At 37.9% G+C, this 27,886-nt stretch overlaps 1 protein-coding gene across 2 annotated transcripts; it reads left to right on the top strand.

The window, feature by feature from the left end:
- The first annotated feature begins 600 nt into the window (after positions 1-600).
- On the top strand, positions 601-27,582 carry RNF20 (ring finger protein 20). 2 transcript variants are annotated; one of them, XM_063082231.1, is made up of 20 exons: positions 601-689; positions 1,879-2,033; positions 7,221-7,388; positions 7,507-7,654; positions 7,812-7,994; positions 11,047-11,165; positions 13,705-13,851; positions 14,017-14,094; positions 14,438-14,557; positions 17,099-17,278; positions 18,241-18,376; positions 18,701-18,822; positions 18,943-19,313; positions 20,552-20,669; positions 21,242-21,391; positions 23,861-24,073; positions 25,010-25,135; positions 25,300-25,440; positions 26,127-26,228; positions 26,495-27,582. In XM_063082231.1, the coding sequence occupies exons 2-20, from the start codon at positions 1,905-1,907 to the stop codon at positions 26,669-26,671; spliced, it is 2,928 nt and encodes a 975-aa protein (XP_062938301.1). In that variant the 5' UTR covers positions 601-689; positions 1,879-1,904; the 3' UTR covers positions 26,672-27,582. The 2 variants fall into 2 exon arrangements, with proteins under 2 accessions (XP_062938301.1, XP_062938302.1); XM_063082232.1 differs by lacking the exon at positions 601-689 and adding an exon at positions 702-1,017.
- The last annotated feature ends 304 nt before the right edge of the window (positions 27,583-27,886 follow it).

The following is a 27,886-nucleotide window of genomic DNA, read 5'->3' as shown; positions in this document are numbered from 1 at the left end:
TAGTAAAAAGCGCCTATGTTCAAACCGTACCCTAAACTCGCCAAATGGTTCTAATGTGTACATAGAGCTGAATACAGTTCCCTGTAAGAAAAATCTACAAGACCCGAAATCCATCCCAATCCCTCAGATTTTCTCCAGAACTCTCCGTTTCAGCACGAAGGGGCTCCATCCGAGATTTTCCTGTCACCGCTGACGCTAGTTCTTTGCTGTCCGGAGATGTACCGGACCACGAGCCAATGGGCAACCTGAACGAGTTACGGGAGACACAATGACAGGCAACGAAACAAGACGCTTTATCTCAGTAGAAAAACCAGATCGCAGTAGCAAAGGCCAACAAGTCAACAAAAGTCAGGGCTGTCCGTTGGGCGTCAGAGATCCGGGTACTCCTGGAGGTCTTTGCCAGGAGAGGTTGCTACGCCCACCAAGCCTTGCTAGAGCAGCGACGCCTACTCAGGCCGCTCAGCTCCCGCGCCTACGTCACTTCCGCCCGGCTGGGTCTCGCAGTCCACCGAGCATGGTTGAAGCGACTTCCTCTATCCTTTCCCTTTTTCTTGTCCCTGGCCCCGCCTCCCGGAAGCTTCGCTCCGTCTTCGGCGTGGGTCAGGGGTGAGAGGTGGGAGGGCTCCGCGGACCGTGGTGAATAACTGCCGTGAGTTCCGTTCCGGGCGGCGCGAGTTGGAAGAACCCAGGTTAGATCACAGGGTAGGGCGCGAAGGTATTGGATGAGCCCTCGGGAACCTTCGCTTTCTCCGACTCTGGGGCCCCCATCTCCCGGGCCTGCATTTAACCGCGCCGGAGTCTGCGGTCCTTGGCCCTTTGCGAGTCGGATTGCGGCGCTTGCCCAGCTCCTGTCTCCTCTCTCTCCCGGACTCAAATTCCTGCCACCGATACCCTTCTCCTGGAGCTTGAATTGGAAGTAATCTGGTGTCTCGGCGATGGCGGGATTGCTTCCTAAAGTAGCCAAAGTGCTTTAGCCTCCATTCTGCTTCCTTTGAGTTCCGAAACCGTGGGAGGCAGGTAGGACAGACGAAAAATACGTTCGTCTCCATTGTAAATGGGAAACTGGAGCTCTTGGAGAACTTAACTCGTTGAAGGCAACACGGCTCCCTAACAGGTTGAACCGGGATTCGCACCCAGGTCTAAGTTCCTAAGGTTGCACAAAATAGTGGGAAGAGCATTTGGAAATAGGGGAGAAACTGCAAACATTAAAAGTAGAGCTGAGGGGCTGGCCGGTTATCTCATTTGGTTAGAGCGCAGCCTTATAACACAAAGGTTTCGGGTTCAGATCCCCATACCGGCTAGTCTCCAAAAAAAAAAAAAAAAAAAAAGAGCTGGTGTTTCTGAGTGTCTGGCATTATGCTAAGTTCTTTCTATGATTATGTCATCTCTTCCTTGTAATAAGGCTAGGAAGTATATATACTGTTGTTATTCCTAGTTTAGAAAACTGAGGTTCAGAGATGATAATTGACTTGTCCAGTATTAATGACTTAGACATTTCCCAGATCTTTATCACCTCTGTGATTCTTTCAACTGTATAACTTCTGTCCTAATCAAACTGTACTTTTTTGATTTTGGCATTTCAGGAAGTGAGATTCCTGAAATTTATTCTTGGCCTCTTCACCCTTTTTCCATTATCTTATTTTTTTATCAGAATCCTATTTAGAAATCTGTAGTTGTGTAAATTCAACCCTGACTGTTACTCCACAGTTTGGTTTTTTCTTTCTCAAGAGAAATTTGAGGATGGTGTACTTGGTGTGGAGTTAATGGGTCTAGGTGAAAGGGTTGGCCAGAAAAATTGCTAGTGTTTACATCATAGGTGGTCTCTCAGTCGTCATTCTCCTTGCATATCTTATCTCATTTTTTGCCTTTTCCTTGCAGGAATTCAGCTATCATCTTATGCCAAGATGTCAGGAATTGGAAATAAAAGAGCAGCTGGAGAGCCTGGAACATCCATACCTCCAGAGAAGAAGACAGCTGTTGAAGATTCAGGGACCACAGTGGAAACAATTAAGCTTGGGGGTGTCTCTTCAACGGTATGAGGAAACAGTGCTATGAAAGTGTGCTTTTGTTCTGTCATTTGCAGCCTGAAACTAAAAACTTATGGGAGCCTTCTGGAGGAATGGGAAGTCATTTGAAAAGAAGAGGGAGATAAAACAGGTCAAAAGTAGGTGAAATGAAATGATAGTCCATTCTGGAGGAGAGGTAGATTGACATTTGATCTTTGTTTTTAAGGGGTGTATGGGAGTATGGTACCTGATACAGCATTGACTATAGGTGTTTACCAGTGGGAAGATGTATATTCAGTTTTCATTCACTGAAAATTCAGTGCCAGGTTCTGAGAGACAGTATAGCAAAATCATTGAGAGGGTGATGAGAGTACAAGTCGGAGACCAGACTGCCTGGGGTTGACTCTCACCTGCACCACTTTTTAGATGCATGGCCTTGTGCTATCTTTCATGTACCTCTGTTTCCTTTTTTGTAAAATGTAATTATAGTATCCACCACATTAGATTGTTGTGAGGATAAAGTGAGAGTACCTGTTAAGGGTTCAAACATTGCCTTTAACATTGTAAGTACTCAGTAAATGGCAGCTACTAATAGTTATTATTGGGCTAGATAAAATAATGGTGAATAAAACAGATATTATCCTTGCTGTTATGGGGCTGACAGTTTCTTTAGAGTACTGTATTATATACCAAAAGCTTATAGTAATGTCGTATATCGATTAGATATCAAAAGCATACAGGTTTTGATCTAGATCAAGATTCTGTAAAACCATGTCTGTTACTTATTTGATTTTGAGGCTGAGGTTCAGAGAGATTGACTTTTTTTCAGAGTCAGAGAGACTAATAGGAACATTCATAGTAAGTTGTTGTTGAAGTGTTATTTCTGAGGCTGTCTGGGGTTCTAGTACTCCATACTGTACTTGTGTTAGCACTGCATTATATCATGTACCCCAAAGATATTTATTCACTTAGTAAATATAAATATTAGTTGAGTATGTGTTATTTGGCAGACACTATGCTTTATACTGAGGACAGCCACCAGTCTTCAGTTTGTAGGGTGGAACTAACAAGGGAATAGACTGTTATAATAGAGTGGGATATGTACTGTGCATAAGGATAAGCACATGCTCTAAGGGAAGCATACAGCAAACTTCCCAGTTTGGATTTTATCCAGAGGACAGTGAGGAGCCATTGGAAGGTCTTAAGTAGGGAAATAACATGTTCTGAATTACATTTGGAGAATAAAATCATCAGTTAGCAGAATTGTTCTCTCAATTCCTTCTCACTCCCTTCACTGCCCCAACTCCACCTCTTCAAAAGTGGGATCTGACGTATCCACTGATTCCTGCCCTAACTGACTGAAGGTTGCCCTTGAAGACAATAACTCCTCCTGTGCATTTTGATGTTGCTGTAGTGAGCCAGCTGAGATTGTGGGACAGAAAAACTAAGACTCCAAAATGTGCTTGTGGGAACACTGGCAGTGTGAATGGAGCTGTCCATCACTGCTGTGCTGAAATCTGGCAGGCTGACAGGACACGACACAAAAGTGTTTGCTACAGAAGGCCTTTGCAGTAATCCTAATGAGGGATCATGGTAGCTTGGACCACTGTGGAGGTAGCGTTGACAAGATTTGCTGATGGATTGGATGAAGCATGTGAAAGATAGGAGGGAGGATCATCCCAGGAGTTTGGAAGTAACGGATTTTCCACTTACTGAGCTAGGGAGGAGTTTGAGAGGAGCAGATGTGGGAGCTGTGAAGGGTGAATCATGAGTGGGATTTGGTTTTGGACATGTAAGTTTGAGATATTTATTAGGGCTCTGAATGGTTAGGCAGTTGGGATAGTAGCCTGGACTCTGGAGAAAGGTCTGGGCTAAAGCTATATATTTGGTAATCATCATTTTATAGATGGTGTTTAAATCCATTTAATCCAGACTGGAGACACTCTTTTAAGGAAAAAGCATAGATAAAGAAGAGGTCTGAGGACAGAGTCCTGGGCACTGTAACATTTCCCTGTCAAGGAGATGAGAAGGGACTAATCAAAAAGATAAAGAGGGACTAAGAGGTTATCAGGATAACGAGAGAGAGTGGGGTCCCAGAAGCCAAATGAAAAAAGTGTTTCAAGGAGTTGATCAGGGTTTGCAGTTGCATTGAGTAAGGGAAGGACTTATATTTAGCAAAAGAGAGTTCTTTGGAGGTTTGACAAGACCTATGTTGGAGGAGTGGGGGGATGGAAGCCTGATTGCATTAAGCTTAAGAGAACGTGAAAGGAGAGGAAAGGAAAAGAGGATAAAGACAATGCTTTGGAGGAGTATTGCTGTAAAGTAGAACAAAGAAAATGGGGCAGTAGCCATGGGGAAATGTGAGGTTTTTGTTTGTTTGTGTTTTAAGGTAGGAGATATTACAGCATGTTTAGCTGTTGAATGAAATGATTTGGTAGAGAGGATAAAATTGATGATATAGTAGAAAGAGGGGACAGTTATAGGTGTGATGTCCTTGAGTAGGTGAGAGGGAATGTAATGTAATGCACAAGCAGAGGAATTGGCCTTAACTAGGAGAAAGGACAGTTTATCCATAGCAACAAGAAGGAAGGCAAGAGATATGATTTTAGATGTAGGTAGGTGGATTGGATAGCCGTGGTTATGGGAGGGAGTTGTGGGTGTTCTCTTCTGATTGCTTCTATTTTTTTCCAGTGAAATCAGAAGCAAGACTTATATGAGAGTGAGGATTGGGGAGGAAGTTTTGGAGGTTTGGAAGTTTGAAAGAGACAAGAGAAGGTATGAAGTAGTCATCTCGAAGAGAGGATGGGTCAGAGAAATGTGGTAGGGTTGCTGGGCAGCACTGAAGGTCTGTGTGAATTTGCAGTCATGAATTTAAAGGGAAACTGACCAGCATGGTGCTTTATTTTTTTCTAGTCACATTTAGTTGCATGGGTCTAGGCTTGGAGTAGGTGGAGAGTTGGCTGTTACCAGGATTGGGATTTTTACCAGACAGGTATGATAAAGGAGAAAGGAAGGAGAAGAAGGTATATAAAAGGGAGTGATTATAATGACTGGTCATGGAATTTAAGTTCAGTAAAGAAGGAAGTGAAAGGAGTGAAGGACAGGGAAATGTATAGGACCAGTGGACTGTAGATCCTGGAGAGGCTGAAGAATTGCTGGAGCCAGGAAACTGGAGGGAGTGAGCTGGAAAAATACATGGTAGATGTAGAGAATGGGGTGTTTGGCATTGAACTTATAGAGGACATGCAGGTACAGTTAAGACTGAGACTAAGAATAACTGTGGGAGTTGGTGACTGAGAGGTAGAGGATAAGATCATTGGTGTAGAGGAGGTCAATGACTTGCTGATCAAAGGTACAGGAAAGATCATCTATAAGGAATTGAAATCATTACAAATTATGACAGGAGTAGTATTGGGGGGAATGATAAAAAGCCAGGTGCCAAATCTTCCAGAAATGTGAGGAAATAACCTGGGCATTTATAAATGAGTTCCACAAAGCAGGGTGGTAGGTGGTGTATGAGCTGCAAGCTAGGAGGTTTTAGGGAGGAAGGTGGGATTATGGCTTGGAAGTGGCAATGGAAAACGAGGACATCCTTCTGCCTCCAGACCTAGGGCTTCTGGGAGTGTGGAAGGGAAACAGGCAACACTGGAGAAGCCTATAGGGAAACGGTGTTCTTCCCCAGATTTCAGTTAGAGTGAGAACGAAAAGGCAATGTTCAGAGAAGAGGTCGTGGATATAGTTTATTAATAGTTTTAATCAACTGGTACCGTGGGGAAACTGTTGACTACTTTAGCATATCAGGAATGTTTTAACCAAAGTGGAAGAGAAAAAATAAAAGTAAAACCAGAAATTTCTGCTCTGATAAACAGTTCTTTAAAATATTCATTTTATTAATTCGTAGGTAATTCCTGCAATATTCCATCCAGCCCCTCTCCAGCTGATCTTAGGGAAAGAGCTAGAAAGAGAGATTAAAGATACTGAGAGGGATGTGGAGTTACTGATGGAGTGAGGTTTTTGCAGAAACAGAAGAGAATGGGATCCTGAGCACAAGTCAGCGTTTTAAAAATATGTGGATAGGTTGGTGACTTGCATGTATGGATCAAGGAGATGGGGAACTGAGGAGCTTCTTATGTTTTGGCTTTTATTTTCTTGTTGAAATAGGAAGTAAAGCCACCTGCTTAATATGATGTGAAAGAGGGCAGGGCTTGGTGGAGTCTGATATCGCCTCCGTAGAGAATAGGTGATAACCTACTCGTTAAAGGACAAATGATAGGATTTGTTCAGGTTAGGAATTCATTTTGTAAAGGCACCAGTCTCCCTGATTTAATGACGTTACCCAGAAGTGTCAGCATACTGGGTATAGGAATGGAATAGTCAGATATCTGGATTAATTCAGATTGGAGTTTGTTCACAGAGGTAGGATTAAGGACAGAGAATTGAGGAGGCTGATAGCCAGGTGTTTGAAGGAATATATAATAGGATACAATCAATATATGGAAGGTAGTGGAGACAAGGGGATTAAAAGGGAGAAAGGAGAGAATTCAGAATTCTGGAGATCTAAATGAGGTGAAAGAACTGGTATATTGGGGTAAGGGCATGCGATACCTGGAAAGATGTTTTTTTATTCAGGGAATGGGAAGACGTTGGAATTTAAGACTTCAAATGTGGCACAGTTCATGCATGGCTGAAGCACAGTGGAGGAGATAATCATTAGAGTTAAAGAATTCAAAATATTGACAGCCTAGATGCTAGAGGATTAGACAGTTTGTCCACATGTATATTGAAGTCACCAGATATATTGGCAGGGACTGGGATAGAGAAGGACCCAGGTGCCAAAGTCTTGAATGAATGAAGATCACTATTTAGGAGATAGATGATAGTGTTGATTGGAGTAGAGGGTGATCTAGGTGCATGATGGAGCCTCAAAGTAGTATTACCTTGTGGATGTACATGTGACTAGAACAGTGAGATGGGTGAGGTTGAGGTTCTAGTCTATTTATGTGTCATTCTTTTCTCACATCATCATACACCCATTCCTCAATTTATCTGTTCTGCTCCAACTTTTTATTTGATTATTTGTTATAAAGTTTTTTTTTTAATGAATAGCTTTATTCATAGGAAACAACTAATGGACTAATGTGAGCTCATTGAATTTTAACAGCTCATTTGTCTAATTTCTTTGTGGAGACTAATAAGATTGGTTTTCTGGGGCAGGAAGAGTTAGACATTCGAACACTGCAAACCAAAAATCGCAAGCTGGCAGAAATGCTGGATCAACGGCAGGCCATTGAAGATGAACTCCGTGAGCACATTGAAAAACTGGAACGACGACAGGCAACTGATGATGCCTCACTATTGATTGTCAACCGGTACTGGAGTCAGGTAGCTAACTTATTTATTTGCTCAGATTTTTATCTGAGCAATTCAGTTCTCTTTGGTATTCTTCATTTCCAGAGATGTGCCCTTTTGTTTTTTCATAATTGTACCTACCTTTCTCCAGTTTGATGAAAACATACGTATCATCCTTAAACGTTACGATCTGGAGCAGGGTTTGGGAGACCTACTCACAGAAAGAAAAGCCCTTGTTGTGCCTGAACCAGAACCAGACTCTGATAGCAATCAGGAAAGGAAAGATGACCGAGAGAGAGGCGAGTATTTGTGGTAGATTCTATCACTACATGTCATCGGGGGTTTTTAGGTAGAGCTTTGCTTTGAGGCTCTCCATTTGAGGAAAAAAATGGATATTGATATTGCCAGTTTTATAATTTTTGGGGGGGCTTCTTTTTTTTCCCCCTGTATCCTCAGGGGAAGGGCAGGAGCCAGCTTTCTCTTTCCTTGCTACTTTGGCCAGCAGTTCCAGTGAAGAGATGGAATCTCAGCTGCAGGAGCGTGTGGAGTCCTCCCGCCGAGCTGTGTCCCAGATTGTCACTGTCTATGATAAATTGCAAGAAAAAGTGGAGCTCTTATCCCGGAAGCTAAACAGTGGAGGTGAGGCAAGAACCAGGAAATAGGGAACGGTGGGGAAAGAATAAGAACTCACCTTTGTATGCCCACTTTGTAGTTTGCAAACTTACATATTTGCTTTTAATTAAGTTCCTTGTAATTCTAATCTTCACCATTACCAGTAATGTCATTACTATGGCATATTAGCATTGTATGAATGCTTCACGTTTGGAGCCATGTGATAGTCCTTTAAGAAGCTGAGGAAAGATTTTATCAACCCCATTGTAATACTCTGTTAATTAGTCACTTTTATAAGTAGCAGAATTAATTTTTATTATTTAGTAAATAGCTATGATTTTTGAACATTTGTGTATATAGGCTATTAATATATAGGCTATCGATTTATTAATGATAATAAATACTTTATTGCCAGTTTAAAAAAAAAAAAATCTCCTTTCTAGGGCTGGACTGTGGCTCACTTGGGAGAGTGTGGTGCTGATAACACCAAGTCAGGGGTTAAGATCCCATTACCGGTCATCTTTTAAAAAAATAAAAAAATGAAAAATAAAAAATCTCCTTTCTTTGGCTGGCTAGTTAGCTCAATTGGCTAGAGTCAGCGTTATAACACCAAAGTCAAGGGTTCAGATCCTGATACTGGACAGCTGCCAAAAAAACCCCCAAAAAGCCAAAAGAACTCCTTTAATCACATACTGAATATTGACTTCAAAGAGTCAGTTTTTAATATATTCTTGTTTTTTGTTTTTCTGTTATCTCTAATGTTTTCAAGAAGAGTTGGCTCAGGTTTTAGAGTTATCAGATGATCTCTGTTTAAAACTACAAAGTGGAAAATATTATATGGGTGAAAAAGTGTCTATTTGAAATAAAATTATTTGGAACAATCACGTTATTCAGTGTTAGTGTAGAAATTTATATTTGTACAGCTGTAGTCATTTGTGACATAAATCTCTTGCTCATAATGCAAATAAATGCCTCAATATCATGTTTTCAAAAATAATCATGTCTCGTTATAGTATCTTAATTTCCTTGATTATCATTAAGATGTTTAACTTTTCATTTCTGAAAGAAATAAATTGTATATAATGGAGATTGAACTATTGTGTGGGCAAGTAAGAATTGTGTTATTCTGTTATTTTGTTTTTTTAAAGATACTTGGGCTAAATTATCAACAGAATTAAAAAGTAGCATGTGAAAATTTGGTAGGCAAGGATTTCTTTTGCTTTTCCGTTACTATGTATATTTCTGTATTTTATTATTAGGGTAACATATATGTCGTAAAATATACAAATCAGAAATACATAAAAATAGACTATAAAAGTCTTCCCATTTCACTTCTCAAAGATAACTATTGTAAACAATGTGGTTGATGTCCTCCCAGACTTTTATATTCATATACTACATCTACTTGTGTGTTCCCCCTAAATTCTGTTTCTTGGTGCAGTGCCTTGCCTCTCTCTTCTTTGTTTCTTCAGTTTCTAGCACTGCATCTGATATCTAATAGGTGCTTAGTTGGTGGAGAATGAATGGATACGAATCCTCCCTGTCACCTAACATAAAACAAGCTGCATGTTACTTCTTTCTCCCTTGGCTGTAATTGAATAGTTAAAAGGTATTGTTAAGTCCTAGTAATGCCGATAATATGGTATATGCAAAGACTGTGTTAATGTTAAACATGCTTTTATAAATGAATATCAAGTGAAATAATTGCTATATTAAAAAAGGAACTAAAATGAGTAGTATGTTAAACAGTACTTTAAATGTATTCTTTTTGATGGCATGCATCTTAATATCAGGTTTAAGTTAAAAAAATTAAAACATTTATTACAAATTACAAGTAGCTAAATTATTATTTCTAACACAAAAGGTAATTGCCATTGATAAGCTGAACTTTCTAAGAGATAAAGATGTATTAAGTATGAATTACAGCAACAACTATAACTTTTTTGGAAGCTCATTTTTCCCCCATGTATGATTGGTCCTTGATGTAAAAGAATTGCATTTACGGGCTTGTTTATTAATTCACTAAATGTTTATTGAGGTTTTATTGTATTCTAGGCCCTATCCTCAGTATTTAGGATGTTGAGGAGACTGAAATTCAGTCTCTGGTTCTTAATTTGTGTTATGAATCAGAATCACCTAGGAGTGAGCATACTCTGTATGGCCTTCTTCATGGAGATACTTATTCAGTAGGTGTGGGATGGGTCCTAGGGAAATGTCTGTTTTAAAAGTTCCACAAGTGAAACTAATGGGTGATCCTGTCTGAAAACCATGAAAACCACCACATGACCACTGTATTCTGTATAGTTTCTAAGAGTGATACGAAGAGGTAGTATGAGAGAGCACAATTTTTCTTCCTGTTAACTCTCTAAAAAGGGTTACATATATCCTGAGAGTATCTGGTTTCATTTAATAACATTTGGATTTGAGCTATATAGTGTTTGTGACTCTAATTTTAAATGTATTAACTTGGTATGATAAGTTTATAGATTTACCTACCTGCTTTGTTTATAGTAATTTCAGACTGCCCCTAGCATAGTATTCCAGAATACAAGTGATTTTATGCTCTTACCTTTGTTCTTCATGATTTTATAGATGCTTTAGTAGAAGATGGAAATTTCTGCTTGTTGCTCCCTTTCTCTCCCTTAACAGAGAGAAGTGTCATGTTGGTGTTAGTTAACAATAGGAATTTGTTATAGCCTTACAAAATAGAAGTATTGCTATGATGTCTGACAGTGATTCCAGATACCTCTATCTTGTCTTCAGTTCTAAAATGCAGTTTTTCAGGTGGGTTGTGTCTTATATGAATAAAGTTATAGAATCCCCATTTCTTTTCTCAAGGCATTTTGGCTTTATAGAAAGGGATGGGAGTTAGGTGACCTAGGCTCCAAATTGACCCATTTCCTTAAGCAAGTCACCTAACCCCTGGGCATTTTGTCAAATGAGATAATAAAAGCCAGCTTACTTCTTGAAGGTCTGAGGAGAACGAAATGAGACAGCTTGTAAATGCTTTGGTGGGATACACAGTTTTAAAATTTGACACTATAGATGCTAAACTAAAAGTACGGTTCTTCTTCCTCAGATAATCTGATAGTGGAGGAAGCAGTGCAGGAGCTGAACTCCTTCCTTGCGCAAGAGAATATGAGGCTACAGGAATTGACAGACCTCCTTCAGGAGAAGCATCGCACCATGTCTCAGGAGGTACTTGACCAGAAAGAAGAGATCGGCTGTTTCTAGTGGCCCATGGCAGACGTTGACTCCAAATTTTGAATGATTCAAAGGCCTTTACAAGGCCTATTTTTATATTGAAGAGCATGCAGTGTAGGCCACCTTTGACAAAGCAAAATCTGAGGAAAGGTTAAAGGAAGAAGAAAATAATTGAATTTCCCCTTGACTATACCTGTTTAAATAGACATTTTAGGATCTTAGTCTTTAGGAGTAAATGATATCATATGGGATTTTGCAAAGCACAGCAAAACTCCCAACTCCCAACTAATGAATTAGCCCAAATGTAAAAGACCATGTGCAATGTTACTGAGGAATGGCTTAGTAGAAATTCAACAGACAATGCGGTAGTAGGAACTGCTGCAATGATGATGTTCTAGGAATTCAAAGAATGTGAGTTTTTAGTACAAACTTGGACACAAATAGTGCTGTGACCAAACCATACCAAGATTTGGGCATTTAATGAATTACACAAAATGATCAAGATAAACTGATGATAGGCCTTATAAGACTTATGATACTCCTGCTTATCATTTTGGTTTAATTCAAAGGATACGGTATTGAAATTTGACCTATTAAATTACTAATCAATAGTTACTGTTTACTTAGTGCCTAGCATTTAAGCACTTCATGAATATTATCTCCAGTTGTAAAACAACTCGCATTTTATTGCTAGGGAAACAAATTCAAAGAGGTTAATGACTGATTTGAGGGCACGTAGCTAGAAAGTGATTGTCGGAGTGTGACCAAACAGTATAATAGCCACCAAACAAAGGTATCCTGAGACCAAAGAATGAAGCAGACAACGCCATATGTTTTACAAGGAGTTTATTATCAGTATTTTTATTATTGGTGGGTGGTTACTTACAGGAGTCGGGCAGCTGCTTTCTCTGCACTTGAGGGGTAGTGGGATAGTTGAGGCTTTAAGGGACTTAGAGACAAAAGTGGAGGTATGCCGGAAAGAAAAAGGCTGCAGAAGTGCAAGATTCCCAGGTGCTCTGCAGCCTCCTGTTACTTATTTTTGGGGTTGCTGGTGTCACTCTCCTTATCTTATAAGCATAGTGTTCTGTTCTTGTCCTCCCTCAATTGCTAAGCGACTTGTGCAAGGGAAAAATTGTAACTACTGAAGCCATAGCTCTGAAGGCCATGAGGATGGAGTGAGTTCTGACCAGCATTCTTGCAGTGATTAAGATATGTTTTGAGTATAGGTCTGTTTAACTTCAAAGCCCATGTTCTTCATATGCTCTTGTTTCCTCAACTCCAATGTTAAGGCCCATGCTGGGCTGGTTGCATGAGAATCATCTGAGGAGTTTATTAATATATGTGGATTCTCATGGACATTTAACGGGGTTAGAGATCAGCAGCACTTATAAATAAATTGGAGTGTATAAGAAAATAGGATAACCTTCTGTCATGTTTTAAGATGTAAACATGGTGCTCCCAAGATAGAAAGATCTTCTTTTTTTAGCTCTTTTCCAAATCTCAATTAGCATTACTAAGTTAGAGGGCACATTGTTCTGCTCAACTGGATTGGTGTCTGAGATGGTTCTCATGGCTGGCTGTTGATGCTACCTGTCAGCTGGGAGCTCACCCTAGTTGTCAACTGGAATGCCTGCAGGTCGCCTCTACAGCATGGCAGTCTCAGGGTGGTTGAACTTCTTGCATGGTGGCTGACTTCTTCCAATGAGTATCCCAGGAACACCATACAGAACCTGCATGGCCTTTCTGCATAGCCTTGAAGTTATCTAGTGTCACTTCCACTGGATCATTAAAGTTTACCCAAATTCAAGAGGAGGGAACAAAGACCCCACCTCTTGATGGGAGGACTGTCAAAGAATTTGGGGGCCATGTTTAAAAACCAACACAAAGGGTATGCGTAGATTAATGTGAATATGTAACCATTTTGTAATTAAAATACTAAATTATGTTAGCTGGTGTATCCTACCTAAGTAAACAGAACGATAAAGGTTTTAGTATCTTGTGTCTGACTCTAGATTGCTCTGGGGTCAGCTTAAAAAGGAGAATGGAAGTTTTTCTAATATTCTATATGCATTATTGTTTGCAGGAATGAGGAGAGAGTTAGGGGTAAAGATAGTAGTAGTCTTTTCTTTTTATCTTCTAAAATAATTGATAAAATGAAGGATATTATTTTTTGTCTCATAAAAACTACACATTTTCTGATGGATTTGTGGTCTGTCTAGGGAAATGATACTTTTTTCAGAGTTAGGAAAATTATTGAATCTTAAGTGGTTTTTCCCTTGTGTGTTCTTATAGACTTCCAGTTATCATGATTGTAACTGACCCAGAACTGTTAAAAGGATCTATGATTTCATTATTATACTCATGCATTGGGAAGAGGATGAAGCATTTTTTATTTAAATCTTTTCTACAATTATATACAAGCAAGTGTTAACTTTATGGGATTTGGAACTTAAGCTAGTGATGTACGACATTCCTTTTCTTACTTGGTCTTCTTTTTGCTACATTTTTCTGAATGCTTGTCTTTGGAATATAGTTCTCCAAGTTGCAGAGTAAAGTGGAGACAGCTGAGTCACGAGTGTCTGTCCTGGAGTCCATGATTGATGACCTGCAATGGGATATTGACAAAATTCGAAAGAGAGAACAGCGACTCAACCGACACTTAGCAGAAGTCCTAGAACGGGTCAGTGTTTTATTATAGCTTGTAGACTACAGTCATTTTAAGGAGTCTTAGAAAGGAACAACTTGGGTAGTGGTGCTTGGGGAGAAAACTGATTCTTTGAAAGTACATTGGTTATAGACTAAAATCTTAGGGTCTCTCTCTAAAGAATCTTTATCTTCTCTGTAGGTGAATTCAAAAGGTTATAAGGTGTATGGAGCAGGGAGCAGTCTCTATGGTGGCACAATCACTATCAATGCCCGGAAGGTAAAATCAGTGACCTACTCAAGACCCATTTTAAAAATTATGTTTTATTTTTATTGTTTTAGTTTATTTTTTATCTCAAGACCCATTTTTTGACCTGGTATTAGGCTTTGTGCCTAGGTACTTTGGATTGGGTTTATAAGCGGCAAAGTGGAATTTTGCTAGGAGAATGGATCAGTGAATATGGGAGGCTTAGAAATAGGAATAATTTGAGCGCGGTGCGGGCAACACCAGGCCAAGGGTTACGATCCCCTTACCGGTCACAAAAAAAAAAAAGAAAGAAATAGGAATAATTTAAGAATTCTTTTTTTCCCTCTTATTTTGTTAATTTTCTGCTTTTCTCCAGTTTGAGGAAATGAATGCAGAGCTTGAGGAGAATAAAGAGTTGGCTCAGAACCGTCTCTGTGAGCTGGAGAAACTTCAGCAAGACTTTGAGGAGGTCACTACACAAAATGAAAAACTGAAGGTAGGAGATACATCTCTGAAGGGCAGTAAAATCACTTTTTGCTGATCAACTTAGGTACATACTTGTGAACCTGCGTAATTTGTGAGAGAAAAGAAAAATGTAGATGAAAGTCAACATCCTTTTATGATAAAAACTCTTAACAAATTAGTTGTACAAGAAATGGCCCTCAACATAATTAAGACCATATATGACCAGCCCACAGCTAACATCATACTCAATGGTGAAAAGTTGAAAGCTTTTCTTCTAAAATCAGAAACAAGATGAGGATGCCCACTCTTGCCACTTCTAGTCATCACAGAACTGGAAGTTCTTACCAGGGCAATTAGGCAAGAAAAAAATAAAAGGCATCTCTGTCAGAAAGGAAGAAGTAAAGTTGTCTCTGTTTGCAGATGACATGATCTTATATATAGAAAGCCCTAAAGACTCCACCAAAAAACTGTTAGAACTATAAATGAACTCAGTAAAGTTGCAGGATACAGTGTGTTTCTATATACTAACAGCAAACTATACAAAAGAGAAATTTAGAAAACAAACCTGTTTATAATAGCATTAAAAAAATACTTAGGAATAAATTTAATCAAGGAGGTGAAAGATCTGTACACTGAATGGATAAAGAAAATGTGGTACAGTTGCCACCTGATATCAGTGGAGAGTTGGTTCCAGGACCCCCCTCCCACATTCCAAAATCCACAGATGTTCAAGTCCTTTGTATAAAATGGCGTGGTATTTGCATATCACCTATATACATTCTCCTGTATATTTTAAGTCATCTCTAAATTTCTGATAATACCTAATACAATGTAAATGCTACATAAATAGTTGTTAGACTGTATTGTTTTATATATTTGTATTATTTTTTATTGCTTTTTTTTTTCCCCAAAATATTTTCAATCCATGATTGGTTGAATCTGTGGGTGTGGAACTCATGGATACAGAGGGCTGTGTGTATGTGTATGTGCGTGCATGCGTGTGTGTGTGTGTATACACAGTTGTATACAATTCGGTCTCAAAAAATGAAGTAAATCCTGTTATTTGCAATAACATAGGTATGCCTGCAGGACATTATGCTAAGTCAAATAAGCCAGGCACAGAAGGAGAACACTGTATGATCTCACTTACATGTGAGATCTGGAAAAGTCAAACTCATAGAAGTAGAGACTAGAATGATAGTTACCAAGAATAGGGAAGAGGTGGGGAAAATGGGGGGATGTTGGTCAAAGGGTACAGAGCTCCAGTTATGCAAGATGAATAAGTTCTGGAGTTCTGATGTGCAGCCTAGTGACTATAGTTAGTATATTGTGTACTTAAAATATGCTAAGGAAATAGATCTTAAATGTTCTTATTACAAAAAAAACGGTATCTATGAGATGATAGATTGGTTAATTAATTTGATTGTGGTAATCATTTCACAGTATATACTTATATCAGGACATCATGTTGTATGCCTTAAATATGTACAATTTTTATTGGTTGATTACACCTTAATAAAGCTGGGAGGGCAAAAGAAAAATTTAAGTTTTGTTGGTGTATCTACTAATTTACATATATATGTACTTATTATCTGTACCCTGCCATGTTCTGAAAAGGATTTAAAGCAACCTGTAAAGATACATAGACTTAAATCAATGTGCTTTAACTTAGGAGTTGTTGAGAAAAATGAGTAGGGTAAACTAGAGTGAGGATCCAAAATGGATTTAAAAAACAGGGCTTGTATAGAAAATGTATACAAGGAGCATGTATATACTGTGGGAGGGTAGGCCACTCACATCTCAGTAATCGCCAAAGGTGGGCCACAAATTTGGCTCTGCAGTTTCCTTGCTGCCAAAATAGAAGGAAGCATGATCAATGATCCTACTGGTTTTTAAACCTACCCAGAAGAATATTCTCCTCAGGTCCTTAGGGGAAGAAAGTAGATTCTGAAAGTCTTCCTCAACCCTCTTTCAACCATAGCCACCTATATTTTATAATTTGACTTGTTTCTAGGTAAATAAATAAGAATAAAGATGTTTGAATTGAAGAATCAAAACAAAAAAAACTACCTAAGTTAAATCAGTTAACACGTTTCAGTAATTAAACAGTTGCTTAGGCAAAGTATAACTGTTTTTGATACCATGTCAAAAATATTTTTCTCTGTGACTTAATAAAGAGAATAAGTTCATGGCTGAGGTCCTCAACTATATTTTTAAAATAAGCATCCTGACAAATTTCGTAGGGCTCTTCTAGTGGCTCTTCCAGTGTCCTTAGTATAAAACACATAATGTAAAATCTAGAGTGACACATAATATAAAACACTATCAAAACAGTTCTGCGGGTTGAGGGGGAATACAGTGTATCCAGGAACCACCTCTTGGGTGGTCTAATTTAATTTGGGGTAGATTCTACATAACTAGAGGAGTGGGTAGATAGACTTCATAATCTTCATAAAGATTGTTTCAGTTGTGCAGGATATCAGTGAGTTCAAGATTTTATTTGCTGTCTTTCATCTGGGGCACAGATGCTTGCTTCTGCTTCTGACATTTCTTTTCTGTGGACTTTCTTAAGGTGGAATTGCGGAGTGCAGTGGAGGAAGTGGTTAAGGAAACTCCAGAATATCGCTGCATGCAGTCACAGTTCTCCGTCCTGTACAATGAGAGCCTGCAGTTGAAAGCACACCTGGATGAGGCTCGGACCCTGCTTCATGGCACCAGGGGAACCCATCAGCGTCAAATTGAACTCATTGAGGTAGCAACCTTGCTTTGTCTTCTGTATATAATCTTTTCTATCTCACAAGTTTTACAATTTTATTCTCCCACATACAATTAATTTCTCATTTATTCAGCAAACATTTATAGAGTGGCTGTAGGTCTCTACTCTGATAGATGGTGGACAGATGAAGATGAGAAAACAGAATTCCTGCTCTCAAGGGTCTGAAAGTCTAGTGGGAAAATAGTATCTATGAGAGTACAGAATGGTGCAATAGTGACATGTCCAGAAGATACAGTGGTAGAGGAGACAGCATTGGATCTGACTGTGGAACCTTCCTGATTCCACTTGAGAAAGTGAAGTGTGAGTCTTGAGGATAAATTCAAGTTTACTGGTAGTTAAAAGTAGGAGAAAGATATTCCTGGCAGTGAGAACAGTATGTATAAAAATGCAAGAGAGAGTGACAAATTGTTGAGTATGGCTGGAGCTATGCATATGGGGGAAAGTAGTGGGTAGAAGCTGCATCACTGCTTACATGCCATTATAGCATATAATGGCACCTGTAGATAATTTTCTTTTAAAGGCAGAAACTTTTATTCATTTGTTCACTTCTGTATCTTCCAAAGTCCTTAAGGTAATGTTTACAGTAGTTTGTCTTTTGATATATGCTGGCCAAATGAATTGAATACTACTTTACATATGCCTATTTACTGTTTTATGGTTTAGCTCTCCAACTAAATGGTAATATTATCAGAGTTGGGGGCCATTTCCTTTATTTCTTCAGTATCCTGCAGTTTCCAAATCAGTGTTTTGAAGCTATCTGGTGTCCATCAAGTATTAATTGAAGTGACAATTTTCAGAGTAATCCATTCTTTTCTTCGCATTTTCTTTTTTTCTTTTCAGATCCTGATAGATCAAATTCAGGAGACAGAATAATAGAATGTGATGATATTTTCACATTTTGATAAGAATTTTTGATTGGTATGTTTTTCTGTGTATAGCGAGATGAGGTTAGTCTTCATAAGAAGCTGAGGACTGAAGTGATCCAGCTTGAAGATACACTGGCCCAGGTCCGCAAGGAGTATGAAATGCTGAGGATAGAATTTGAGCAGACACTTGCTGCCAATGAACAAGCAGGTATAATTATTCTTACTCCACCCTGCAGTTTGTCTGCTGTGGATGCCTTCCTTGAAAGACATAGCACAGTCCCCAGGGTTTGCTAAGACTAATTTGAATTCAGTAGTCCTGGATACCTTGAGTCAATCCTGTAATTCATTTTGATTCACAGCCTAGGTGTTTGTTTTCTAACTCAAGTTGACCAGTTTTGTTTTCATAATCTGAGAAGGAATCTTTCTTTTGATAATTCTTATTTCTCAGAGGTTCGTGATGTGTTCTGCACTTTCTCCTTGTGCCTTTGTCCTTATCACAGTTCCTCATAATGTTGCTGTTGCTGTATTTAAGGCCCCATAAACCGGGAGATGCGCCATCTCATCAGTAGCCTCCAGAATCACAATCACCAGCTGAAAGGAGAGGTCCTAAGGTATAAGCGGAAATTGAGAGAAGCCCAGTCTGATCTGAACAAGGTAACCAGGAGCAATAGAATAAGTGTTACTTGCTATTAAGTTTTTAAAGCTATTTTTGAGTGAGGTAAGGAATGTTGTTACTATAAGTGACATGCTTCTTCCCTTTCTTTGTTCTTCCAGACACGTCTACGCAGTGGCAGTGCCCTCCTGCAGTCTCAGTCTAGCACCGAGGACCCCAAGGATGAGCCTGCAGAGCTGAAGCAAGATTCTGAGGACTTATCCTCCCAGTCCTCAGCGTCAAAGGCATCTCAGGATGATGCCAATGAAATTAAGTCCAAACGGGATGAGGAAGAGCGAGAACGAGAAAGGAGGGAGAAAGAGAGGGAGCGAGAAAGAGAACGGGAGAAGGAAAAGGAGAGAGAACGAGAAAAACAGAAACTAAAAGAATCAGAAAAAGAGAGAGATTCTGCTAAGGATAAAGAGAAAGGGAAACATGATGATGCAAGGAAAAAGGAAGCAGAAATTATCAAACAATTGAAGATTGAACTCAAGTAAGAAACATTTAGAGTAACTGCTTCTGACTCAAAAGCTAAGATTAGGACATCATTCATGAAATGTTTGGTGTATGGCATGGCTTCTCTGATCATTGTCGAATTTAGGTGTAACTAAATGTACAGTTAATGGGGGTCTCAGCTCTTGATCAAGATAGCCAAAATGGCCTGCATGGCTAGTGTGTAGTCTTATTCAGTTTATCAGTAAACCCAGAGGTTGTAGCATTATTCTTCATGAATCCAAATTAAGGGAAGGGATATTATGATCAATTTAACACTCTGAGAATTATTAGAAATTAACTACTTCTCTTTATTGGAGTTGGACAGATTCTGGCATTAATTGTAATTTAAATTATACTAAGGGGAGTATGTATCACTGTAATTTGAGCAATATCTGGTATGTTTGCCTGACAGTTAATTAGTTAATAAATATGCCAGATCATTTTAAGAGATTTCTTAGGAAGTTTACGCCTACAGACATTTAAACATTAAGATAGACCTTTAACCCAATGAAACATTATCTTTGTCATAACCTCACGTGTTGCCCCTTCTCCTCTTGCATAATCGATAACATCTCTGGGAGAACTGGTTACTTCTTGCACTCCATTTTTCATGGCTGACCCTTTGTTGGTGTTTGGATTTGAGAGATTACCGTGCTGAAAATGCTTGAACTCCTTTGGTATATAAAAGTATAGTTAAGAGGTTTAATAATTTATGAAGAGATGCAGCTTTAGTCTTCAGCTGATGGCTAATCATTCAGCTATCAAATCTAGGATTAGCAGTATATCTTAAACTTTCAAATATTTCCCTTTTTTTCCTCCCTCTTGATCTCTTTAAGGCAAAACTTTTTTTTTGCAAGTATGGCATCAGAATTATCTGAGTGACTTGTTTAGATACATTCCTGGATACAATCCCAGACCTACTGAATCTCAGATTCTAAGAGAATCATTTCTGTGGGGCCACAGAAATTTGCCTGTGTAATAAGTGCTACAAATGTTTATTTTATAACTTTATGTTAGAGAACTTTGTCTGAAGAGAGAAATGATTCATTATATAGCTTATTTTGTTGTACTTTCAGAGTATATACAGAAGTCTCTTGATAGTATGTGCAAAATTTGTCATATAAAGTATAAAATAAAACTCTTTTAAAATATTCTGTTCAATTCAAAATGTCCTTTTTCTAATGCCATTTATTTTCTCATTACATCATCCCTCTCCTCCTACCACCTCTGTCATAGGAAGGCACAGGAGAGCCAAAAGGAGATGAAACTATTGCTAGATATGTACCGCTCTGCCCCAAAGGAACAGAGAGACAAAGTTCAGCTGATGGCAGCTGAGAAGAAGTCTAAGACAGAGGTAATTTAGTCTGCCATTACCTGTCATTCTGGTAAAATTCTTCATTTGTGACTTATTCCTTCATAATTCTCAAGGTGTAGTTTCTTCCTTTATCTTTAAAGGTAGTGTTTAACTCAGTAACATTTTCTGCCATTTAAAGTAGAGATTTTCAGATTCTCTGCAAGGTGGCGAAATAGATCTGAATTACTGGGAAAAGGAGTAGCCTTTTCAAACTTTTTATTCCCTGCTTTACCCATATAAAGTAATGCTGCAGTGACTCATTTTTCCTTATTACTTTTGGGAGGAATGTCTTGTGCTCTGAAAATTTGGGGTCCTAGAAAAAAGAGTGAGAATGACTATTCTAAAGACAAGTACATGTGCATTCCTCAAAAATGTTGCTCATAGAAGCATGTAACATTGCAATGGACCCTGATGTTAAAACAGTGTTGTGATGTGGCGTATTGGCATATCATTTATCTTGTTCCTTGATTCTGTAAAAGTGTTATGGGTCCTCCATCTGTGCACGGTATTAGTTGATTTTCAAAAATGTATTACAACTATCCTTTGTCTTGTGTAATCCTTTTCTCCTATAGTTGGAAGATCTAAGGCAAAGACTCAAGGATCTAGAGGATAAGGAGAAGAAAGAGAACAAGAAAATGGCTGATGAGGATGCCTTGAGGAAGATCCGAGCAGTAGAGGAACAGATAGAATACCTGCAGAAGAAGCTGGCCATGGCCAAGCAGGTGGGCACACTTTCTGTGTTTAATTGACTTGGCAAGTAAATGTCACTTGACAGGTAAGTTGCTGCCAGTGAAATTTGTTCTTTCATTCTAGTCTTTTACTGTTCTTGTTAATATTTTTTTTCTCCTTTTTTTTTTGTTTTTACACTGAAGTCTTTCATCCTTCCATTATTTAGTTTTGTGTATCTGTGAAGCAGGAAATTTACATTTATTTTCAAATGGATAGTCAGTTGTTCAAATATTATTTATTGAGGATCTGTCCTTTCTCTGTTGACCTGAAATCAGGGTATATAGTGAATATAAAATGAAAAAAAAAAAGATACAAGATTTTAGGCACATTATGATTACAAATATATGAAACTAAGAAACTACGTCCCCCAAATAGGTTATAAATAAATAACCAATATGTTAACTATGGTTGTTTCTGGATCATAGAATTATAAAGACTATTCCCCTTCTCCTGGTGAACATGCATTTCTTTATTTTGAATTCCCAGTGGATTTTTATTAACATTTAATAATAAACATACCAAAAGTGATTGGAAGAACCATTTATATGTTCACTGTTAGGAGCACCTTCACTGTGTCTAAGAAATAGCAAAATGACAATGAGATGAAGTAGTTTTAATGGTAACTTAATCATCAAATGCCTCAAAAAGAGGAACTTCATTAGTTCCTATACATATTCTTTTTGCAAAAGTGGAATTTTGGCCTTTGTTAAATCTTGTGATTGCCATTTTTCTCACTTTCTCTCTTTTTAAAATAATTGTCAAGAACTTGTACTACTATAGGTTCTAGAACAAGTGGAAGGAAAGACACACTATGTTATTGTGTAGGATGACTTACTATCTTAAAGATGCTAATTCTTTCTAATATGTAAATTTAATGTGATCCCAATAAAAATATATCAAACCCTTGAACAACACTGGTTTGAACTGCATGGGTCCACTTACATGCAGATTTTTTTCAATAAGTATATTGGAAAATTTTTTGGTTAGGTGTGTCCTGGTTGCATGACACACCTAACCAAACAGTTAAGTAGCCTACCTAACTGTAGGCTATTAAAAGGCAACTACTTAACTATTACTTAAGTAATGATGCAGTGCCCCTAGTGGGGATGAGGGCCTGCAGTATGGTGTGGCTCAAACCTGGGGGAAAGTTGTACGGGGACTTTCAACTACATGGGGTTCAGTGCCTGTAACCATCTGGTTGTTCAAGGATCAACTGTGGTCTTTTTTTGTTTTGTATTTGTTTATTTTGTTACTAGACAAACTGATTTTAAAGTACATATGGAAAAGTAAACTAGAAGCAACTGAGTTTCTTCCAGATGTTAAAACAAAGTTCTAGTTGGTAAAATAGCTTGGGACTGTTAGACAGACTATTACAAATGAATAGAAAATCCAGAGATAGACTAAAGGACACATGTGTATTTAATATGTACTACTTTAGTATCATTTTATCATTTAATATCATTTTAAGTCAGTGGGGAAAGGGAAGACTATTAAATATGGTGGGACAGAAATAAAAAAATATTAGAAAAATGTTGGATACACACTTGGGCACTCTATACCAGGATGATTTTCAAATGGATCATAGATATGATATTAAAAAAATAAATCTATCAAAAAGTTAGGAGAAAACAGGTACATTTCTTTACAAATTTGGAGTGGAAAAGACTTTCTGTTACTAAAAGGCTGGAAAACATGAAAGAATGATAATTTTGAGTTATGTAAAAAAAAAAAAAAAAAAGACACAAAGCTTCCAGATAGCAAAGAACACTGTCAGCAAAATTAAATGAGATTAAATGAGAAAAAAGAAAAAATATTTTTAACTTTTATCAAAAAAGGGCTATCTTTCTGATACATGTAAAACTCTAAAAAATGATGGGGAAAAAACCCAACAACCCAATAGAACAATAGGCAAAAGATATGGATAGTTTTTGGAAAAGAATACAAATGGCTCTTAAACATATGAAAAGATGCTCAGTCTCACTTATAATAAGGCAAATATAAATTAAAGCTTTTGATAGGTACCATTCACCACCTGTCAGATTGTTATGGAACTTTGGATATTTGCATGTGCTGGAAAGTCTGTAGATTAAATTCAATATTATAACTGTGGAAAAGTATGAGAAAATGTGAAGTTTTATTTAGAAGTTTTCTTAACTAACTATTGCTTGATCAGTTTGCTAGATTAAGGTATTTATAATTATTGTCTGTTTTAACTGACTTAGAGTGTGGATCACCTAATGGGTGTCAGACCAACAATCATTGCCAGTGACTTCAGGTAACAGGGCTTCTTCTGTATTCCTAGGGCTAACCTAGTGACAAAACTAAGCTTCTTAAAACTAAGTCTCTCTCTGTCACCAAGTTAATTTAAATCTAAATGAACAGTGGGAAAGTTTAGTTTCCAGTGCTCATTCTTTGGAGTTAGAAGATTCTACTAATATGAAAGCTTTTTCTCCTTATTATAGGAAGAAGAAGCTCTCCTTTCTGAGATGGATGTCACAGGCCAGGCCTTTGAAGACATGCAGGAGCAAAATATCCGTTTGATGCAGCAGTTGCGAGAGAAGGATGATGCAAATTTCAAACTCATGTCAGAGCGTATCAAATCAAATCAGATCCATAAGTTACTTAAAGAAGAGAAAGAGGAGCTGGCAGACCAAGTTTTGACTCTGAAGACTCAGGTACTTGGGATGAATAGAGCTTTCTCTTGAAGTGTGGGGTGCTTTCTGCATGAAGACACATGTAAAAGAATGATTTTTGTGGTAGGAAAAAAATATGAAAACTAAATGTCCATTATTAGGGTACTAGTAAATAAATTATACATCCCTACAAAGGAGTACAGTGTAGCAGTTAAAACAAATATGAATCTGTTAATATGGAAACATTTCTAAAATATATTAGGTAATTTGTTTTTCTTCTTTTTTTTAAAATGTGTGTGTGTGTGTGTGCGCATGTGCTGTGTACTTTTTAAATTTCTGGAAGGCTGCATAATAAACTGAAAGAGTTGTCACCTGGTTAGCTCTGGATATTGGGATGAGAGTTTGTGGGTAAGGGGTCAGGAAGAGGGTATGATATTATACTCTTTACCCTTTAACATTATTTTATTCTACTTTGTGCATCAATTTCAAAAAAAGATTAGAACCTGTAGTCATTCTGAAGGAGATATACTTAGACTTTTTGTTTCAGCCATAATTTATATGTTCTAGTATGAATTGCCAGGTTTGGAGGATTAGTATGGAAGAGAAGGTAAATATCTGTAATTGTAATTTCCTCCATTTCTGGCATTTTGGAGAAGAATCTTTTCAGTGGTTTCTCAGACTCTTATCTGAATCTTCAACGATATTTTATATTAAAAGCAAAGCTTTTAATTATCATAGTCTTGCATGCATTTTCAAGAGTTCATGGGTAAAATCAGTAATAGTTTGAGATTTCTGACATATTATATGAGGGTATTTCAAAAAGTTCACAGAAAGATTCCTAATATCTTTTAATTCTAGTTTTCCTCAAATGTTTTGAAATACCCTTGCATTTTGTGGGCCTCTGGATTAACCAGAGCATGGTCAGTTTTATTTTTTTTTCTTCCTGTTTGTGTTAAAATCTGATTTTCTTCTTCAAAGGTTGATGCCCAGTTACAGGTAGTAAGGAAACTAGAAGAGAAGGAGCATCTGTTACAGAGCAACATTGGCACAGGGGAGAAGGAGCTGGGTCTTAGGACCCAAGCCTTAGAGATGAATAAACGCAAGGTATGATGGATTACTCTGTAATCTAAAGTGACAATTAGTCTCAGAGGAAAACATAAGTATGACACTGGTTAAATTATGGGCCCACTTTATTCTGTGAACTTGGATTAACATTTTCCTCACTGGAAGTAAGAGATGATAATGATGGTACTTATACATTCCACTAGGCAATGGAGGCAGCCCAGCTTGCAGATGACCTCAAAGCGCAATTGGAGTTGGCTCAGAAGAAACTGCATGATTTTCAGGATGAGATTGTGGAGAACAGTGTCACCAAAGAAAAGGACATGTTCAATTTCAAACGAGCCCAGGTAAGAGCAGTTGTCTTTCCTTTACAGTTCACCTTTTAGGTATTTTCTGAGGTCTAAAGTGACTCATATGATGGAAAGAGTCATTAGTCTAACGCATGTTATTTCCTACTAGACTGTAAGTTCTTTGAGAGAAGACCAAATCCGTTTTCTTCACTGCCATATCCCCAAAGCCTATTATGGTGCTTAGCATCTAGAAAGCATGAAATAAATATTTATTAAGTGAACGAATTAGTGAATTGTTAAAGAAATAGCAGCATAGCAACATTAAGGTATTTTAAAGTTCTCCTACAATCTCTCTATTTTTGTCATGTTAGCTGTTTTGCATGATGTCTTTTTATCCGTATTCATAAATCTGTAAATTATCTTAAGTCTATCTTCATCTTAAAACTAGTTTCCATAACAGAGAATGACCTATTGTCTAAGGTCTTAGACTGTGTTTTCACAGGACTGAATTGGCAATAGTTAGATGCACTTCCAGTTTAGGGATATGATTGTGATTACCTATCCTGAAACAAAAGAAAATATCTTGCCACTTGGAATTCTGTACATTCCTAAAAGATAATTGGACGTGAAAGGAGAGAAAAACCTTTTTTTCCACAACAAAAAGTTCAAGTTGGAGTAACTATTTTTCTCAAAAATGGCTGGTCTAGGGAAATGTGTCTAATGGGTATGCTATCCTACCACAGGAGGACATCTCTAGACTTCGAAGGAAGCTGGAGACCACAAAGAAACCAGACAATGTACCCAAATGTGATGAGATTCTGATGGAGGAGATTAAGGATTATAAGGTTAGGAAAACTGCCTCAGTGATTTCTTTGTGTTTTTTGTCAAGGCCTGAAATAGACTATAGATAGACTGGGAGAATAAACACTGAACTTCATTACAAGAAGGAAACCAAAGAATGGTTTATTTGGAGGGGAGGGGAGGTGGAAATGGTACTCTAGACTTAGTGCTTTGTGAGTTTTCTCGTTGTTTATTTGCTTGCTTATATATGAGAGCCATTTTGATCATGAACCTTTATGGTTGCTCAGACTCTCACTTTTTTCCTTTTTAGGCACGCCTGACCTGTCCATGCTGCAACATGCGTAAAAAGGATGCTGTACTTACCAAGTGTTTTCATGTTTTCTGCTTTGAGTGTGTGAAGACACGCTATGACACTCGCCAGCGCAAATGTCCCAAGTGTAATGCTGCTTTTGGTGCCAATGATTTCCATCGCATCTACATTGGTTGATCCAAGCCAAGAGAAGAAGAGGAGCTGGCCAGACAAGCACTTATTCATTAACCACCAAACCTCTACCTCTTCTCTCCTTGACTGTCACCTGCAGGGCAGTTTGTTGGTTAACTACCTTTTTTCCATAGACTTTGGAAGTCCAGACTCTCCTATCTAATAGCTAGGTGACTTTAGGAGAAAGGGCTGGTAAATTCAAGTTTGGGGTTTTAGAATGAATTAGAAATGAATAACTCTTATTTGTCTTCCTTACCAGATTTACTTCCTGCTTTTAGACTTTTCAGCATTTTCTTCTTTGGGCCTAATGTACAATCTTGGATTGTCCATTCCTCCCGAAGAAGTCAAGTTGGTATTTTTGACATGGAAAGGGAAACAAAGACTGGAACCATGCCATTTTGGGGGAGTGACCTTTTAGAAATAAGCTATCTGTGGGCACAAACTTTTCTTGACTTGGGTAGTGAACTATTTGTAAACTTGGATTATAAAATGGTATAATTGTGATACCCTTTCCTGGATGATTTGAAGCCTTAATGAAATTCTGCCCAGGGTGATTTAATCCATTTTCCATTTACTAGCAAAGTAACTTGTTAAGGTCAGTTGGCTTCCTTGTTAAAGTTATTTAAGTTTTGAATTTTCAAGTACTTAAAATCTTTAAATTTCTTGAGGCCAGAATAATTTCAAATAATATAGTCCCTTTTGTCTTCTAATGAAATCAGGATTGGAGAGGATGGGAAGTAGGACTGAGATGTTGAAGAGATCTTCTCGGTACTTTGGGAACTTGATAGAGTGAGGCCTTGATGAGCTATGAATTACTCTCATCCTCCTCTCCACAGGGGTTGTTGTGATCCCTGTTTTCCAGAAGATTCTCTGTACTGTTTCTGTAGGACTTTATATTCCACAAGCTTCAATTAAAGAAGGACTCATTTGCTTTTGTGTTTGTGGTTTTACTTTGAAACTTTTGTCTTTGTTATTACTAGTTGATTTTATACCTGTTGTCCTAGAATTGAATTCTATTCAACAGAAATAATCAGATTAAGAGTCTGGCTGCATTTGAAGTTATTTAGTTTTTATTAATTGAAACGCTTTTTCTCCCAGTTGTTTTATTGAGTTTATTCTTTTTTTTTTTTTTTTTTTTTTAAAAGATGACCGGTAAGGGGATCTTAACCCTTGACTTGGTGTTGTGAGCACCACACTCAGCCAGTGAGCGAACCGGCCATC

This window comes from Cynocephalus volans, chromosome 17 (genome assembly GCF_027409185.1).
Source record: "Cynocephalus volans isolate mCynVol1 chromosome 17, mCynVol1.pri, whole genome shotgun sequence".
Taxonomy (NCBI): Eukaryota; Metazoa; Chordata; class Mammalia; order Dermoptera; family Cynocephalidae; genus Cynocephalus; species Cynocephalus volans.
The sequence above is the reverse complement of the archived record's forward strand: the minus strand, read 5'-3'. Positions and strand labels throughout refer to the sequence as shown.